This window comes from Lissotriton helveticus, chromosome 4_1 (assembly GCF_964261635.1).
Source record: "Lissotriton helveticus chromosome 4_1, aLisHel1.1, whole genome shotgun sequence".
NCBI classification, from domain to species: Eukaryota; Metazoa; Chordata; class Amphibia; order Caudata; family Salamandridae; genus Lissotriton; species Lissotriton helveticus.
This window is the reverse complement of record NC_136063.1, coordinates 76,944,088-76,963,561: the sequence shown is the minus strand read 5'-3', so window position 1 is coordinate 76,963,561 and position 19,474 is coordinate 76,944,088. Positions and strand designations below refer to the sequence as shown.

The 19,474-nt window shown below is 47.6% G+C and overlaps 1 protein-coding gene across 1 annotated transcript in view; it reads left to right on the top strand.

The window, feature by feature from the left end:
• The window catches only part of LOC144828351 (uncharacterized), a 56,291-nt gene extending 41,329 nt beyond the window's left edge, over window positions 1-14,962 (top strand). The window contains exon 2 of the mRNA XM_078686468.1: window positions 11,745-14,962. Coding sequence (XP_078542594.1) covers window positions 12,700-14,379 — 1,680 coding nt within the window. The 5' untranslated portion in view covers window positions 11,745-12,699 and the 3' untranslated portion in view covers window positions 14,380-14,962. The remainder of the gene's footprint in view (window positions 1-11,744) is intronic.
• Window positions 14,963-19,474: the final 4,512 nt, after the last annotated feature.

Sequence of the window (19,474 nt, the reverse complement as noted above, 5' to 3'; positions counted from 1 at the left end):
TACTTCCAACCCTCAAAGGGGTTCTGGTGTGGATATCGTGGGTACTATTCAAGCTTCGTTGATGTGATGACCAAAATAATGGCTCACTCTCTGTAAGCTTCTCGTTGTTTTCTTTACGGGAATAAATTCGTCCCTTCTGCTTCACGTAAGATGCAGCGTTTGTTTCAAACGACTGGCGCCATATATTTAGAAAGGAAGCGCTGCCCAAGTCACAAGTGGTACTGCCAGGCTCAGTTAGGGGCTCTTCATTTGGCGGGCAGGACTGGAGGAAAACAGACGGAGCTCTGCAGGTGTAAATATTGGAGTGTACGACCGACCCTCCTCAGTCTAGCTGGCTACAGTGGTGCACTAGAGCAAAAATACCGCTGCACTCCAGGGTAGTTGCGAATAGTCTTAGGTAAATACTGATGAATTAAGGTATGGGACTTCGAGATGATCGCCTCCTGGCCATGAGGTGCTAGGCTGAAAATGTGCAAGAAGAACCTTACGCAGTGTAAGGTTAAAATCTCGAGTCCACCAAGCGCGGTGAAAAGCGCTGTGAAAATGATCACGAGGTAATCATTAGGTATACGCCACAATAAAAGGGTTTATTGTAGACTGATCTTCAAGTCATGTTAAGTCATATGCTGAACGATTCAAAGTTTATACATGTTGTTATATACAATATATCCCGAGCATAACTGAATTGTGTACAAAACAGCTAATGAATAAAGTACCGTATTCCAAAATAGGTGTCAGTCTTCTTCTTTAATATTCTTTTCCAGCATCTCTTTGGATTGCTAGCCAACACGTGTTTCGTCTATTTACTGCAGTTTATGCAGTTAGACTTCATCAGGGCTAGAATGTACAACAGAGACAACAATTACAAGCGAAATATGTCATATAATACATATTTACAAGCAATTCAGAGAAGACAAGTTTTGATATGAACCTTGTCATAGCATTGTTTCTACAAATGACAGGAGCATTCAGTGTACAAATTCCATTATTATTCTAATGTGAATAATTAAACCAACATTCCAGTGTAAAATCACCACCGAACAAAAGCCAAGGTTTCTATTTCGAAGAAAAGAAGAAGTGCAAAATTAAACTCAAAAGACCCTCTTCGAAAAAAGCCCAAAGTGAAAAACAAGACAAAATAAACTTAAACCGAAATGTGAAAAAGCATATTCAACCAAGTGCGATTAGCAGAATAGAATTCCATAAGCCTCCAAACCCTAAAAAGCTCATAATGCGTGCAAAAAGTCATTGTATGCCAAGAGAAATACCAATGCTCACCAGTCTGTTTATTTACGTAACTGGTGTCACCACTAGCTTGCTGTTCTAAACGACGTTGTCTATAAGCTCTTCGGCAGATAAAGCAACAAATAGATATTGCTAAAAGGAATGTAACACGACCTCGGAGTGTCTATAACACTCTCACTTTCATTACTCCATAACAATATCGAACGAATATCCTTAATACTCATTAAAAACGTTGACAAACGGTCGAGTCAACGAAGAAGTAGCACCTTTATTAGTATTAATGAACGAGACCCTCGTCAGGGCTAGTCCAATTTCCACATCTAAAAGAAGGAGATAATAATATTCAAACCACTGCGTTAAAATTAATCGAAGTATTCCTCAAATGATTATTACAGTCGAATTTCAAAAAAGCCCTGCTCACTCTAATTTATCTTACTCAAATGCGGGCATATTTAGTTATTTATTAAACCTTCTCTTTAACTATTATTATGTATTCAGTATTAAAAACTCGTTCCAAACCAAAGGGAACGATCCATTTTATAGTTAAAGGGTTGTGGGGGCAAAACTGATCTCGTAATACTCTTACCCGTATTATTTCTGGTATTAGGAGTCACGATGGCAGCACGAGTACGGCGTCTAGCACCCGCGCCATCTTTGACTAATTGGTCCCTTCTTTGTGTTCGAGACCAAGTACAAATTGATAGTCAAAGATGGCGCGGGTGCTAGACGCCGTACTCGTGCTGCCATCGTGACTCCTAATACCAGAAATAATACGGGTAAGAGTATTACGAGATCAGTTTTGCCCCCACAACCCTTTAACTGTAAAATGGATCATTCCCTTTGGTTTGGAACGAGTTTTTAATACTGAATACATAATAATAGTTAAAGAGAAGGTTTAATAAATAACTAAATATGCCCGCATTTGAGTAAGATAAATTAGAGTGAGCAGGGCTTTTTTGAAATTCGACTGTAATAATCATTTGAGGAATACTTCGATGAATTTTAATGCGGGGGTTTGAATATTATTATCCCCTTCTTTTAGATGTGGAAATTGGACTAGCCCTGACGAGGGTCTTGTTCATTAATACTAATAAAGGTGCTACTTCTTCGTTGACTCGACCGTTTGTCAACGTTTTTAGTGAGTATTAAGGATATTCGTTCGATATTGTTATGGAGTAATGAAAGTGAGAGTGTTATAGACACTCCGAGGTCGTGTTACATTCCTTTTAGCAATATCTATTTGTTGATTTATCTGCCGTTGAGCTTATAGGCAATGTCGTTTTGAACAGCAAGCTAGTGGTGACACCAGTTACGTAAATAAACAGACTGGTGAGCATTGGTATTTCTCTTTGCATACAATGACTTTTTGCACGCATTATGAGCTATTTAGGGTTTGGAGGCTTATGGAATTCTATTCTGCTAATCGCACTTGGTTGAATATGCTTTTTCACATTTCGGTTTAAGTTTATTTTGTCTTGTTTTTCACTTTGGGCTTTTTTCGAAGAGGGTCTTTTGAGTTTGATTTTGCACTTCTTCTTTTCTTCGAAATAGAAACCTTGGCTTTTGTTCGGTGGTGATTTTACACTGGAATGTTGGTTTAATTATTCGCAATGCTATGACAAGGTTCATATCAAAACTTGTCTTCTCTGAATTGCTTGTAAATATGTATTATATGACATATTTAGCTTGTAATTGTTGTCTCTGTTGTACATTCTAGCCCTGATGAAGTCTAACTGCATAAACTGCTGTAAATAGACGAAACACGTGTTGGCTAGCAATCCAAAGAGATGCTGGAAAAGAATATTAAAGAAGAAGACTGACACCTATTTTGAAATACGTTACTTTATTCATTAGCTGTTTTGTACACAATTCAGTTATGCTCGGGATATATTGAATATAACATTGTGAATGTGGTTTACTACTTTATTTATGACCTTAGATAGACGTCACTATTATCCCTTGTAGCAGTTCCAATAACTCTTCTCAGTACTCTTGACAATTGAGCGCAAGTCGAAAACCTTCTATCTTTTGCTTTTTGTTGTGTTTATACATGTTGTATTCGAAGTGAATAATATCAAGGATGAATATCCAACTAGGTACATCCGTAAATTCAGTCACAAAAGCATCCCCAATGCATTTCGAGCAAATGCTCTTCGTCAGGGGAAGTTTCTGCAAGAAAATAAAAAAGGCAGAGTATGTATCGCTGTACAGGAGCAAAAAGGTCTCATTAGAATGAGAATGTGAAAATAGAAACTGTGGTTTAAAACTTATGAGGTGAACAAAGTTGCGAGAGAGGAAGTAGCAAAGGCATGTATGTGAACAAAAGAGGACACCAAGATCGTGAAACGTGTTAAATACTAATGGGAACACGTGTGTTCTAAAGCATAACCAATCTTGCGGGTGAGCAACGGCGTTCACTGAAATAAAAAAGCTGAGGCGGGTGAAAGTGCAGGAAAGTTACGCGGAGTGTAAACTGTATCTGCCGTCTAAAAAGGCGGATGAAATTGAAAATACCAGGCGCAAACTAGAGCGAGATGGGGTGAAAGAGAGACTCCCAGTAGGTCTTACCACTAGTTCTGGAAGTTACGGGCACCTCGGTGTGAATACGGCAGGTCTGCAACATGGTAGTGACGCCGAAAATAGAGGCAGCGTTATGAACGTACAGGAAGTGAAAGTAGAAAGAGGACTAAGAGCGTCGGGTGACGGGGGCCATCTGAGAGACAAGCCGCATGGACCCGAGAGGTGCCATCCCCACTCCCTAGTAGCAGGCTTTGCACACCATGAAAAAGCAAAACTAATACACCCATAAATGCCAGCCAGTAAAGGTCAGTGACACTACTCAGCTGGGGTGGCACCGGTTGCCAGAAAAAAGAATGATTATCTTGTGACAGGCAGACCAAGTGACATGGTAAGGCCTCTTAAGCTGGGGATGGGTCTGCGCTTGAATCAATGCAGTCGGCCATGCCCCAGCCCACTGTGTGCTGCTGTGAGGGTTCTGTTGCAGACTGCTTGTAGTGTCACATTTTACTTTCTCATAATATAACTCAGACAGAGACTGAGGCCTGTACACAGAGTGGATCTCATCTGTAGTACAGAGTTCATAGCACTTGCTGTGCTGCTAATAATGCAGCTCCTCTTCTACGTCGTTCACTCTCCTTAGTGCACCTCTGACCAGTCTGTGTTGCTGCTTCGGAGTTCCCTGCCCTCTGGTACACCTCTGAGCCCCCTGCAGTCTCAGTGCACCTCTGAGGTGTTACACCTTCGGTATGTTTTGAACCCCTGCAACCACAGTGCTCCTATGATCTCTCTGCATCCACAGTGCCCCTCTGAGCTCCCTGCAGCCTCAGTGCTCCTCTGAGCCCCCTGCAGCCTCAGTGCTCCTCTGAGCTCCCTGCAGCCTCAGTGCCCCTCTGAGCTCCCTGCAGCCTCAGTGCCCCTCTGAGCTCCCTGCAGTCTCAGTGCTCCTCTGAGCTCCCTGCAGCCTCAGTGCCCCTCTGAGCTCCCTGCAGCCTCAGTGCCCCTCTGAGCTCCCTGCAGCCTCAGTGCCCCTCTGAGCTCCCTGCAGCCTCAGTGCTCCTCTGAGCTCCCTGCAGCCTCAGCGCTCCACTGAGCTCCCTGCAGCCTCAGTGCTCCTCTGTGCCCTCGCAGCCCCAGTGCTCCTCTGATCCCCCTGCAGCCTCAGTGCTCCTCTGTGCCCTCGCAGCCCCAGTGCTCCTCTGAGCCCCCCGCAGCCTCAGTGCTCCTCTGAGCCCCCTGCAGCCTCAGTGCTCCTCTGAGCCCCCTGCAGCCTGAGTGATCCTCTAATCCCCGCTAATCCTCAGTGTTACTCTGAGCCTCCTGCATCCCTAGTGCTTATCTGACCTTCCTGCATCCTCAATGCTCATTTAACTTCCCTGCAGCCTCACTTCTCCTCTGAGCTCCCTGTAGCCTCAGTGCACCTATTAGCACATGCAGCTTTATGGTACTTTGAGCCCTCCTGCAGACTCAGTGCTCCTCTGTTCCCCCTGGAGCCTCAGTTCTACTCCGAGCTCCTGCAACCTTTGTGCTCTTTTGAGCATTCTGCAGCCACAGTACGCCTCTGAGATCTTTGCAGCCTGAGTGCATCTCTGAGCTCCCTGCAGCCTCAGTGCTCCTCTGAGCCCCATGCAGCCTCAGTGCTCCTCTGAACCCCCTGCAGCCTCAGTGCTCCTCTGAAACCCCTGCAGCCTCAGTGCTCCTCTGAGCCCTCTGCAGCCACAGTGCTCCTCTGAGCCCTCTGCAGCCTCAGTGCTCCTCTGAGCCCTCTGCAGCCTCAGTGCTCCTCTGAGGCCCCTGCAGCCTCGGTGCTCCTCTGAGCAGCCTCGGTGCTCCTCTGAGCCCTCTGCAGCCTCAGTGCTCCTGTGAGCCCTCTGCAGCCTCAGTGCTCCTCTGAGCCCTCTGCAGCCTCAGTGCTCCTCTGAGCCCTCTGCAGCCTCAGTGCTCCTCTGAGCCCCCTGCAGTATCAGTGCTCCTCTGAGCCCCCTGCAGTATCAGTGCTCCTCTGAGCCCCCTGCAGCATCAGTGCTCCTCTGAGCCCCCTGCAGCATCAGTGCTCCTCTGAGCCCTCTGCAGCCTCAGTGCTCCTCTGAGCCCTCTGCAGCCTCAGTGCTCCTCTGAGCCCTCTGCAGCCTCAGTGCTCCTCTGAGCCCCCTGCAGTATCAGTGCTCCTCTGAGCCCTCTGTAGCATCAGTGCTCCTCTGAGCCCCCTGCACCATCAGTGCTCCTCTGAGCCCTCTGCAGCCTCAGTGCTCCTCTGAGCCCTCTGCAGCCTCAGTGCTCCTCTGAGCCCTCTGCAGCCTCAGTGCTCCTCTGAGCTCCCTGCAGCCTCAGTGCTCCTCTGAGCCCCCTGCAGCCTCAGTGCTCCTCTGAGCCCCCTGCAGCCTCAGTGCCCCTCTGAGCTCCCTGCAGCCTCAGTGCCCCTCTGAGCCCCCTGGCAGCCTCAGTGCTCCTCTGAGCTCCCTGCAGCCTCAGCGCTCCACTGAGCTCCCTGCAGCCTCAGTGTTCCTCTGAGCCCCCTCGCAGCCTCAGTGCCCCTCTGAGCTCCCTGCAGCCTCTGTGCTCCTCTGAGCTCCCTGCAGCCTCAGTGCTCCTCTGAGCCCCCTGCAGCCTCAGTGCTCCTCTGAGCCCCCTGGCAGCCTCAGTGCTCCTCAGAGCCCCCCGCAGCCTCAGTGCTCCTCTGAGCCCTCTGCAGCCTCAGTGCTCCTCTGAGCCCACCTGCAGCCTCAGTGCTCCTCTGAGCCCCTGCAGCCTCAGTGCTCCTCTGAGCCCCTTCAGCCTCAGTGCTCCTCTGAGCCCCTGCAGCCTCAGTGCTCCTCTGAGCCCCTAGAGCCTCAGTGCTCCTCTGAGCTCCTAGAGCCTCAGTGCTCCTCTGAACCCCTGCAGCCTCAGTGCTCCTCTGAGCCCCCTGCAGCCTCAGTGCTCCTCTGAGCCCCCTGCAGCCTCAGTGCTCCTCTGAGCCCCCTGCAGCCTCAGTGCTCCTCTGAGCCCCCTGCAGCCTCAGTGCTCCTCTGAGCCACTGCAGCTTCAGTGGTCCTTTGATCCGTCTGTATCCTCAGTGCTCCTCTGAGCTCCCTGCAGCCTCAGCGCTCCACTGAGCTCCCTGCAGCCTCAGCGCTCCACTGAGCTCCCTGCAGCCTCAGTGCTCCTCTGAGCCCCCTGCAGCCTCAGTGCTCCTCTGAGCCCTCGCAGCCTCAGTGCTCCTCTGAGCCCTCTCCAGCCTCAGTGCTCCTCTGAGCTCCCTGCAGCCTCAGTGCTCCGCTGAGCTCCCGGCAGCCTCTGTGATCCTCTGAGCTCCCTGCAGCTTCAGTGCCCCTCTGATCCACTGCAGCCTCAGTGCTCCTCTGAGCTCCCTGAAGCTTCTGTGATCCTCTGAGCTCCCTGCAGCCTCAGTGCTCCTCTGAGCCCCCTGCAGCCTCAGTGCCCCTCTGAACCCCCTGCAGCTTCAATGCTCCTCTGACCCCCTGCAGCCTCAGGGCTCCCTTGAGCTCCCCGCAGCCTCAGTTCTCTTCTGAGCTCCTTGCAGTTATCATTGCTCCTCCGAGCCTCCCATAGCCTCTGTGCTCTTCCCAGCCCCCACAGCGTCAGTGCTCCTCTGAGCCCCCTGCAGCCTCAGCAGTCCAATGTTCCCACCAACCCTCACCGTTACTCTGAGCCTCCTGCATCCTCAGTGCTTATCTGACCTTCCTGTTTTTTTTTTGCAGAGTTTTATATAGCGCGAACTAGACCCGAATCGGGTATCGGAGCGCTTTACATAGCACCAGCTACGTTACATGAGGACACACATTCATTTTTAGGCACGGAGAGATTAAGTGAATTGCCCAGAATCACAGGAGGTTTTGGTGTCGTTACCGAGATTCGAACCCAGATCCCCAGGCCCGAGGTCGAGCGCCCTAGCACTTAAGCCAACTCCTTGCATTCAACTTCAATGCTCATTTAACCTCCCTGCAGCCTCAGTACTCCTCTGAGCCCCATACAGCCTCAGTGCTCCTCTGAGCCCCCTGCAGCCTCAGTGCTCCTCTGAGCCCCCTGCAGGCTTAGTGCATCTCTGATCCCCCTGCAGCATCAGTGCTCATCTGATCCCCCTTCAACCTCAGTGCTCCTCTGATCCCCCTGCAGCATCAGTGTTCCTCTGAGCCCCATACAGCCTCAGTACTCCTCTGATCCCCCTGCAGCCTCAGTGCTCCTCTGAGCCCCTAGAGCCTCAGTCTCCTCTGAGCCCCCTGCAGCCACAGTGCTCCTATGATCTCTCTGCATCCACAGTGCCCCTCTGAGCTCCCTGCAGCCTCAGTGCTCCTCTGAGCCCCCTGCAGCCTCAGTGCTCCACTGAGCTCCCTGCAGCCTCAGTGCTCCTCTGAGCCCCCTGCAGCCTCAGTGCTCCTCTGAGCCCTCGCAGCCTCAGTGCTCCTCTGAGCCCTCTCCAGCCTCAGTGCTCCTCTGAGCTCCCTGCAGCCTCAGTGCTCCGCTGAGCTCCCGGCAGCCTCTGTGATCCTCTGAGCTCCCTGCAGCTTCAGTGCCCCTCTGATCCACTGCAGCCTCAGTGCTCCTCTGAGCTCCCTGAAGCTTCTGTGATCCTCTGAGCTCCCTGCAGCCTCAGTGCTCCTCTGAGCCCCCTGCAGCCTCAGTGCCCCTCTGAACCCCCTGCAGCTTCAATGCTCCTCTGACCCCCTGCAGCCTCAGGGCTCCCTTGAGCTCCCCGCAGCCTCAGTTCTCTTCTGAGCTCCTTGCAGTTATCATTGCTCCTCCGAGCCTCCCATAGCCTCTGTGCTCTTCCCAGCCCCCACAGCGTCAGTGCTCCTCTGAGCCCCCTGCAGCCTCAGCAGTCCAATGTTCCCACCAACCCTCACCGTTACTCTGAGCCTCCTGCATCCTCAGTGCTTATCTGACCTTCCTGTTTTTTTTTTGCAGAGTTTTATATAGCGCGAACTAGACCCGAATCGGGTATCGGAGCGCTTTACATAGCACCAGCTACGTTACATGAGGACACACATTCATTTTTAGGCACGGAGAGATTAAGTGAATTGCCCAGAATCACAGGAGGTTTTGGTGTCGTTACCGAGATTCGAACCCAGATCCCCAGGCCCGAGGTCGAGCGCCCTAGCACTTAAGCCAACTCCTTGCATTCAACTTCAATGCTCATTTAACCTCCCTGCAGCCTCAGTACTCCTCTGAGCCCCATACAGCCTCAGTGCTCCTCTGAGCCCCCTGCAGCCTCAGTGCTCCTCTGAGCCCCCTGCAGGCTTAGTGCATCTCTGATCCCCCTGCAGCATCAGTGCTCATCTGATCCCCCTTCAACCTCAGTGCTCCTCTGATCCCCCTGCAGCATCAGTGTTCCTCTGAGCCCCATACAGCCTCAGTACTCCTCTGATCCCCCTGCAGCCTCAGTGCTCCTCTGAGCCCCTAGAGCCTCAGTCTCCTCTGAGCCCCCTGCAGCCACAGTGCTCCTCTGAGCCCCCTGCAGCCTCAGTGCTCCTCTGAGCCCTCTGCAGCCTCAGTGCTCCTCTGATCCCCCTGCAGCATCAGTGCTCCTCTGATCCCCCTGCAGCATCAGTGCTCCTCTGAGCCCACCTGCAGCCTCAGTGCTCCTCCGAGCCCTCTGCAGCCTCAGTGCTCCTCTGAGCCCTCTGCAGCCTCACTGCTCCTCTGAGCCCTCTGCAGCCTCAGTGCTCCTCTGATCCCCCTGCAGCATCAGTGCTCCTCTGAGGCCCCTGCCGCCTCAGTGCTCCTCTGAGCCCCTGCAGCTTTAGGGACCTCTGAGCTTCCTGCATCCCCAGTGCTTAGCTGACCTTCCTGCATCGTCAATGTTCATCTAACCTCTCTGCATACTCAGTGCTCCTCTGAGCTCCTTGCAGCCTCAGTACTTCTTTGAGCTCCCTGCAGTCTCTGTCAGGAATGGTGGCATCGGATTGGTTGTACGGGCATTTGCCACTATCTGGCACCATATAGCTGTAACATTACAGAAGTGGTTGTCTAACAGTGTTGTTGGCACTCTGAGCGTGGAGACTGTGACTCTCACTTCCCTGTTTATTTTGTCCTGCATTCTGATGGACTGAACCTGCTATATTATCTGGAACTACATCCCTTTGGATGTACCTTGTTTCAAGAGGAACATAGAGTGAACTCCCTGTGTCTACAGGTTAACAGAGCTCACCTGCATCAACTCCACCAAGACTCCTCTGCCTGGAGTGTATCCAATGGACTTTTAAGGGTATTGTCCAGGTGCATTGTGGGAATTGTGGTCCTAAATTTTTCAAGGACAGTCTTGCATTGGATTGGGTTTTGGACACTTTGGACCCGGAACTTCAGGAAGAAGTTCCTCACTGAATCCGGCCTGCTTGAGGAGACTACGCGACGTCTGGTGAGAAATCCTCAAAAAAAGTTTCTAAGTGTAAAGGTTAAATCTTGACCAGAGCCTCCAGCCTAGTGTATACTTGAGAATAAAGAGCACTACTGAGCACACCCTTTAGTAATCATAATCACCCAGAGTACTGGATAGGTGAAGAGGCTCCAAATATCAGATACCAAAAATACGTCACTTAACAAGTAATATTAATCAATGAATATGCGACCAGGGCTCCATCAATGCCGCCCTTTAAATTTGACTTTGTCCCGGTCAGAAGCGACCTAATATCCAGAAGTGGCAGTATTGTTTCTAAGCACTAGAAAGTGTTTAATCTTTAAAAATTCATATCTCCGGTTCCCTACAGTCGATTATTTTTGTTTTAGTGTCATTTTAAAGATAAAAACATTTTCTATTTTTATAAATTGGTGATTATTTTTGTGTGTGTTGTGAATGGATGTTTTTAAATGCTTTACCCACCTGTCTCTGAAGTTAAGCCTGCCTGCTCATAGCCAAACTACCAAGTGTTGAACATGGGAATAATTCTCCGAGACCTATTCTGAGCCCTAGTTTTTATTAGTGGCCTTAATGCCAGACGTAGATGTACATTTACCGCTACCAATAATCCACTTTCCAACAGGCATAACTACTTGCAAGGCTGAAGCGCTTTCATGGTCCTGGATTCTTATCTGGCAAGAGAAGGATGTTGTCTGCCCTCCCTCACAGTACCAGGCCTTGGCTGTCTTGGATCCCACATGTGCTCTGCGAAGTAGCGCTACCTGTGTTGGGATTATAAACAATTCTTGGCATTGACCTCCCAAGCATGCTTGCATGATTTATGATTCATTGATGTGTGTTGTTTACTAGTAGTGGGTTAGTTAATATAGAATATATTCCTCCAGAGACCACTTGTCTGTGTCTACTCTCTGATGGTTGTGTTGTGCTTCCTTACCCAGTTGGTCAATGAGTACAAGAGGAGAAAGATTCTACTGCAAAATATCTATATGGATTTTTGAAATCGCATGACCCGCCCTCACATCGCTGCTATATGGGAGAAAACTAACTTGCCTTAGGACATTGTATATTTGCAATGTTATGAAACAGCTCCTTGGATTTGAAATACTGCTAATTTGCTCAGAGAAGTAATCCAATATTACTTGCATTATGGCAGTTTACTTCACAAAGTCAACAAGATTCTATGGCAGTTCCAGTGGTCCTTTCAGAGTTTTGATATTTTGAGTCTGAGTCAGTGGAGGGACCGTTCACAAACTCTACGAGTACTAGAAGTTACTGGTCAATCTTCAGAGTCGTGGTGCTGTAGTTAGGCTAGTAACAAGTTAAGTATCATGTTACGGGGCACCAATTGCTTCATTACTGAACAGTTCTGATCTGATTGGTGGAGGCACCAACTGGATAAAAAGATTTACCAGTTGCAATCAGAAAACTGCTCTTTACATTTATGCTCTATCTGTGACATTAAACCTCAATAGCTTGAGTGCAAACCCTGTTGCTTTCCTCTTCCCTCCTTCTATGGCTCTCCACTTCAAAATCATGCTTTCCTCATCCAGTTTCTCTTGTCTTTTATAGCTTTTAAAGCTGCCTGATTTCACTCCCATCCTCACAGAGATTTGTTTCTCATTCACAGAATCAAAGAACCTGAAGAAGAGACCTGCAGCACCCCAGCTCTAGAAAAGCCATTGGCAGCCTCACCAGATGATCAATCGTATCAGTCTGTAGAGTCTGAGAAAACTCGCAGCTGGAGGTTGGACCTGGATGCACACCCTACGATATTAGTTCAGGAGAGAAACACTGGCATGGTGTGAGAAAAAGCTCACGCTGAGCTCATCTTTATGGACAGTTTAAAAATATGCACACCTGAGATCATCTCTTTGAGTACATCGAGTGTGTAAACATTTGCTTTGAATTTGTACGTCAGATAGGTACCTCAGATGTTCTGTTGTAGTGAGAAACAACCTAGTGGGAGAAAAGCTGCACTCAGCACTCGTACAATTTTAATTCCAAGGGGAAATTAGTGCAGTTAATCTGATAATGCTCAAGATAAAACATAGTAGTGTAAGGAGTGTGAGAAAAGCGTTAAGTCCAGAACATTTTGTTTGAAATATCACAGAATGCTTACAGAGGAGCAAATCTAGCTGTATGTGGAGTGTGGATAAACCTGCACTGAGGGCTCTTTGCTGCACAGGCATCAAACCGTTCATTCTGAGGATAGGTCATACTAGTGTACGGAATGTGGGAAAAGCTCCACTGACCCAAAGAAGCTGTTGAGAGACCAGAGAGTCCATATAGCTGATGAACACTGTAATTGTACAGAATGTGCAAAAACCTTCACTGAGAATGACACACTGGTGAAGCAACAGATAATCTGTGCAGGTGAGAAACCATTTCAGTATAAGTAATGTTGGAAACACTTTGCTGAGAAGAAATCACGTTTGTCATATAGTTCTTACTAGTTAGAAACCATTTGACTGTACAAAATCACTAATAAGGGCACACTGGTGAAGCATAAGATAATGTATACTGGTTAGAAACACTATCATTGTACAGAATGTAGGAAATGTTTCAGTGAGAACAGGACACTGATGATGCATAGGACAACCCATTCTACATATAAACCCTATCAGTGTATGGAATGTGAGAAAAGCTTTGCTGCAAAAAGCAAACTGTTGGTACATCAGAGACTTCATAATGGGGAGAGAGCCTATCAGTGTACAGAATGTCAGCATAAAGTCCATACTAGAGAGAAACTCTTCTACTGCACAGAATGTGGAAAAAGGTTCAATCAGAAGATCACACTGTTGGATTATCGGAGAATCCACACTGGTGCGAAACCCTATCAGTGTACAGAATGTGGGAAACGCTTTACTGTGAAAAGCAGTTTGTTGAAGCATCAGAGAATCCACACTGGTGAGAAACCCCATCAGTGCACAGAGTGCAGGAAAAGCTTTACTATGAAAAGCAATTTGTTGAGGCATCAGAGAATCCACACTGGTGAAAAACCCTATCACTGTACTGAATGCGCGAAGAGTTTTACTGTGAAATGCAATTTGTTGTCACATCAGAGAATCCACACTGGTGAGAGACCATTCCAGTGTACAGAATGTGTGAAACTCTTTACTATGAAAAGGTATTTGTTGAAGCATCAGAGAATCCATACTGGAGAGAAACCCTATCATTGTACAGAATGCGTGGAAAGCTTTACTGTGAAAAAAACCTTGTTGAAGCATTTGAGAATCCACACTGGTGAGAAACCCTATCACTGTACAGAATGTGGGAAAAGCTTTACTGAGAAGGGTACACTATTGAACCATCAGAAAATCCATACTGATGAGAAACCCTATCACTGTACAGAATGCGTGAAGAGGTTTATCGTGAAAAGCCATTTGTTGTCGCATCAGAGAATCCATACTGGTGAGAAACCATTTCAGTGTACAGAATGCGAGGACAGCTTTGCTGTGAAAAGCAGTTTGTTGAGGCATCAGAGAATACATACTGGAGAGAAACCCTATCAGTGTACAGAATGCGAGGAAAGCTTTACTGTGAAAAGCACTTTGTTGCAGCATCAGAGAATCCACACTGGTGAGAAACCCTATCAGTGTACTGAATGTGTGAAGAGTTTTATTGTGAAAAGCCTTTTGTTGTCACATCAGAGAATCCATACTGGTGAGAGACCATTCCAGTGTACAGAATGCGGAAAAAGCTTTACTATGAAAAGGAATTTGTTGAACCATCAGAGAATCCATACTGGAGAGAAACCCTATCAGTGTACAGAATGCCTGGAAAGCTTTACTGTGAAAAAACATTTGTTGAAGCATTTGAGAATCCACACTGGTGAGAAACCCTATCAATGTACAGAATGCGGGAAAAGTTTTACCGAGAAGGGTACACTGTTGAACCATCAGAAAATCCATACTGGTGAGAAACCCTATCACTGTACAGAATGCCGGGAAAGCTTTACTGTGAAAAAAACTTTGTTGAAGCATTTGAGAATCCACACTGGTGAGAAACCCTATCAATGTACAGAATGCGTGAAAAGCTTTACCGAGAAGGGTACACTGTTGAACCATCAGAGAATTCACACTGGTGAGAAACCATTCCAGTGTACAGAATGCAGGAAAAGCTTTATTATGAAAAGCAATTTGTTGAAGCATCAGAGAACCCATACTGGAGAGAAACCCTATCAGTGTACAGAATGTGAGGAACGTTTTACTGTGAAAAGCACTTTGTTGAAGCATTTGAGAATCCACACTGGTGAGAAATAATTTCAGTGTAAAGAATGAAGTAAAATCTTTACTGTGAACGGCACACTGTTGAAGCATCAGGGAATCCACACGGGTGAGAACCTCTATCAGTGTACAGAATGCAGGAAAAGCTTTACTCAGAAGGGTAAGCTGTTGACCCATTAGAACATTCATACTGGGAAAAATCCTATCAGTGTACAGAATGTGTGAACAGTTTTGCTGTGAAAAGCCATTTGTTGTCGCATCAGAGAATCCACCCTTGTGCAAAACCATTTCAGTGTACAATATGCGGGAAAAGCTTTACTGTGAAGGATACGCGTTTGAACCATCAGAGAATCCACACTGGTGAGAAACCCTATTGGGAAATTGAATGTGGGAAAACTTTCACTCCGAAGCGCTCTCTGTTGATGCACCAGAAAATCAATGATGGTGAGAAACCGCATAGGTGTACTGAATGAGGAAGCGGCTTCACTAAGAAGAAAGCTATCTTAACACATCAAATAACCCACACTGGTGAGAAATCCTATCAGTGCACAGAATGTGAGGAAAGCTTCACCGATAAGAAATCACAGTTAATGCATCAGAGAATCCATACTGATGAGAAATCTTTTTAGTGTTTCGAATGTATGAAAAGCTTCACTCAGCTACCCTCATTAAAGGCAAATTCACAGTGGTTAACATGAGGAAAGCATCATAAGAATGCAGATATTATAAAATAATCAGAGAAACCGTTCATTGTAAAAAACGAAAAGCCTAGAATGTGGAATACTAGTGAAGCAAGAGGACATTAAATATATCTGCATTTGGGAGAAAGAATGGATACAAAAGCAAATCCAGAAGACAAATTCAAAATACAATAATTGTCCCCAGTGTCATTGTTAGAAAGGCTATCCCAGGGGAGACAGAAGATGTCTGACTGCCCACCCCGAGACGGCCCTCTCTGCTTCGAATAGGCCGAGCGCCGTAGGGAGGCCTCCTTGGCGAGGCTCCTCTCCTACAATCGTAACAGCGGAGTAATCACACTACCACAGATGGACACCACACGCAGGGATATTCTGAAGAACCTTTATATAAGCAACGAAGGCACGTTTCAGCCTAACACAGGGATCGAGGGATCCGTAAAGTCTTGGTCTCTAGGAACAAAAGAAGGGGTAGCGGGACAGTCTTGGCACCCACTGGTGCGGGGATAGTTCAAGGGGGTCAGGCCGCGACAGCGTCAGCAGGGCCTCGTTGATAGTTCAGCTTGGTCAGGCCGCGACAGCGTCAGCAGGGCCTCGAAGGTGGTTCAGCTTGGTCAGGCCGCGACAGCGTCAGCAGGGCCTCGAAGGTGGTTCAGCTTGGTCAGGCCGCGACAGCGTCAGCAGGGCCTCGAAGGTTCCAGGTACAAGAGTTCAGATAAGGATCAGCCGCGACGAGGTCAGCAGGGCTTCGACTCCAGGATACAACTGGCGTCCTAATCCAGGGCTGGCCCAGATATAGGACTGGAGTCCTTTGATGTCCGGACCCTCGCGCCTGGGAGTCAGAGGGGCCGGGATGAAGGTGTCCAGACACCCAGCAGGGGGGTGGAGCCAGCGCCCAGGGAGGTTGGGGGGGATTGATACCAGGCGTCTGTGGACGGCTGGAGGCCCATCGAAACTCCCCTCCTCCGGGATCCGCCAAGTGGCCACTCTACCACCTGGGAGGATCTTGGTGCCTCGATGTCGGGGCTTCACTGGGGCCAGGCCAGGGCGGCTGCCGCCACGTGCTCGGGACGTGATGGGCCCAAGATGGCGTCGGGCCGGAGATGGTGGCCTGGCATGGTCGCCAAACCGGCAGCATTGGCGAGCAGGGTCCGCCGGAGTACCAGGAAGGGGGAGAGCCGTAGGTTGCCAGGGGCTGCTCTCATGGAGGTTTCGTGAGTGGTCATGTCCGGGGGGGTGACAGCAGGTCGATGGAGGGCCGATGTCGTCCTGGGCCCGCCATGTGGGAGGGGTCGGCCCACGCCACGAGGCCGTGTCCAACAGTCATCTTACTTATTCTATTATTTAACAATTTCTTCATATTATTAACATTGCCTTCTTGCCATGGTCATCATCGCGAAACAGAAATACCCCATCTTTCATTTTCTAACATTCTCTCTCCATGAAAACTGTTTATACTTTTATAAAAATACTACTTGTATCATGAATTTATATGCACACATGTAGACGCACACCTGTGACAATAAATGGGCAATAATATGTCATTATGAACTACAAAGCAAGATTCAAAAATGTCTTACTGTGACATTTCATGTTATAGCCTCACTGCAATGTAAGTGACTTGAGAAAATATTTATAACTAACTGTCATGAGAAAACATCATAGCGCATGAAGATCTGTAACGTGATAAGCTGTTTATTATTATTTGTTTTTGTTTTAAGAATGATTTTTATTTCATGAGTAGGTGAAATGCTATATTTTATAGATGAATGTACGAAAAAGGGACGTGAAATTCTTATAGCCCAAAGCCCAGGACATATTGTTTGGGGTCAAGGGCAACAAGTTTTCATGTGTATTTTGTCCTTGGGGCAAGTAGGTCCAACCCCATACAACACAAACCGTTTGGCTGCCAGTTTGCAGAACCACGTTATGTATCAGGGAAGGGCACTGTCCACAGTTAAGGTAATATTTTTGTCCATATGTTAATGCTGTTCAAACTTGTATTTATTGTTTATTAATTAAAAAACTTTATTTTAATGGTGTGCGCTCTAAGCAAATGATGTAAGCTCTCACAGCACTACTGATAGTGGTTCCAGTATGAAAATGTGTACACTCGTTTTCAAAGTTTAGCAATATGAGGTTATGTATAATTCTCCTAGAATGCTCTTTGATTTGATGCAAATATTTGCAGAAGCTTGAAAACAAGATAGATGATTCTTAGCTATCAAAATAAAATATTAATTCAAAAAATGAATGGTCACAATTGATATAACTTCACTCTTCACGAGCATCCCTCTCCTTCTATTTTCAAGGAAATCACTACATACAGACAAATGGTGTGGCCATGGAGGCAAGTTTCACTCCATATCTGGCCATCATTTACATGAATAACTATGAACATTTGTATGTACTCAATGATGCAAACCGTTTTAGAGATTACATCAAGATGTGGCGAAGATATAGAGAGAGGAAGGACCTGGCTTGGTAGTTCGGGCTGGACTGTTCCCATGAGGCACAGGGTCAAGACTGATTTGCATATGGCCAGGTCTAAACTGGGGTGGCATGGTGAGCAAAAGAATGATGGATTTAACCAAATCTCTTGACTGTGGGTGAATGTTTTGAATATTTCTGCATTCTGTCTATCAATTGTGTGTCTTATGATTTCTCTCCCTAAGTGCACCAGGTATACCCAGACGTGGGTCCTGGGCTCACTGTGCCAATGGAATCAGGCTATCCTGGCTGATGAGGGGTGAAACCCCAAAACCGGTCCTAGGATGCTTCTTTCCGGTCCAGGAAGGACCTGGCTTGGCAGTTCAGGCTGGACTGTTCCCATGAGGCACAGGCTCAGACTGATTTGCATATGACCAGGTCTAAACTTGGGTTACATGTTAAGCAAAAGAATGATGGATTTAACTCAGATCTCTTGACTGGGGGTAAATATTTTGATTCTTTCTGCTATCCGTCCATCAATTGTGTGTCTTTTGCTATCATGATCTGGCAAGGCACAGAGGAACGGTCAAACAAAGGGTCTAACAAAATTCAATTTTCCTTAGAGCACAAAGGAAAGCGATTCACTTGCTAGATATTACGATTGAGGCTGAGGAAGGCAGACAGCACACCACCCTATATAGGAAGGAAAGCGTAAGGAACACTCTCCTAAGGTACTCCAGCCACTACCCACGTAGTCTCAGCGATAATTTGCCCTAGGGGGCAAGTTCTCAGGGTGAGACAAAAACTGTTCCAAGAAGCATGACTACTTTAAAGTCAGCTGACCTATTTTGTTGTTTAAAAGAATGTGGCTACCCGGTCAGTCTCCTTAAGACTGCTTGGTTTTCATAAACGTGCTTGGTTTTCCCCACAAGATAAATCAAAAGAATCCTCTGCTCAGGAACTCTTGACATGTGTTACTACTTTCTGTATAACAAAGAGGCACAGTCAGGGCTATTTTTAACGGGGTCCAGCACACACGCCCAGAACTAATAAACAAAGTGAAGTACGCAGTTCCCCAATGGAGACGGGGGAGGGGGAAGGATGAACCAAGGTGATGGGTAAAGGCACTTAGAAAAGGGGGGGATTCCCTTTTCAGAACTAAAACCCTCACACACCCAGCAAGCTAGGTGTCATGCTTCATCATATGGGTTTTGCTCCTCGTCGGGTCAGCGGTGCAATACCCGACGGGCACCCATAAAGGGGCTCTTTGGCGGAGATCTTTTTTTCCTGCCGTTTAGTGCAGTGGATGTGAGGGCCCTAGTTGAAAGTGTAGATGTGGGTGGGTGGTGTATTAAAAAAGGATAGATAGTCCACTGGAAACTTTTATTGACGTGGTAATCTACCTCATTAAAAATGTGATAGAGGGGCTGCTCGCTGGTATCAATATCCAGGGGAACAATGCTCTACTCTATTTTGTAAGTCAACAGGAGATGGCAAGGGAAAATTGAAATAAAACAAAGCTATACACTTGAGCTCGAGGCACATAGCCTGGGGGGTAACAGGCTGGTATGGCTGGAGCAAGAAAGCGGGCTACAAAGGCTGTCTCCTCTAGGGTTCCGGGGGCTCTGTTAACCCCATCCAAGTGCTCTCCTCATTGTGTTGTTGCCAATAGTAATTGCGCGAGCCAAGGTGGTGGTGGGAGGGAGGGTCGGGAACAGGCTATTTGGCGGGTAAACATTCTTTCTCCAATGGCACAGCCCTCCCGCAGACACACACCCTCAGCGGGGACGTCAGTGCCCCGACTAACGCATACCAAAAGCTGAACAGGGGGCCGAGGTGGTGGGTAGCGTGGCCGCCTCGTGAGGGACCCTTCAAAAATTGCTCGAAGTCATAAAGTCAAGCTCCCCCACGGTCCGAGGTAGACTATGCTCAGACCACATTAAGGTAGAGACACCCAGCGCAGGCACTTACCTGTCCGTATTTGGACACACTCAAAAAACCTACCC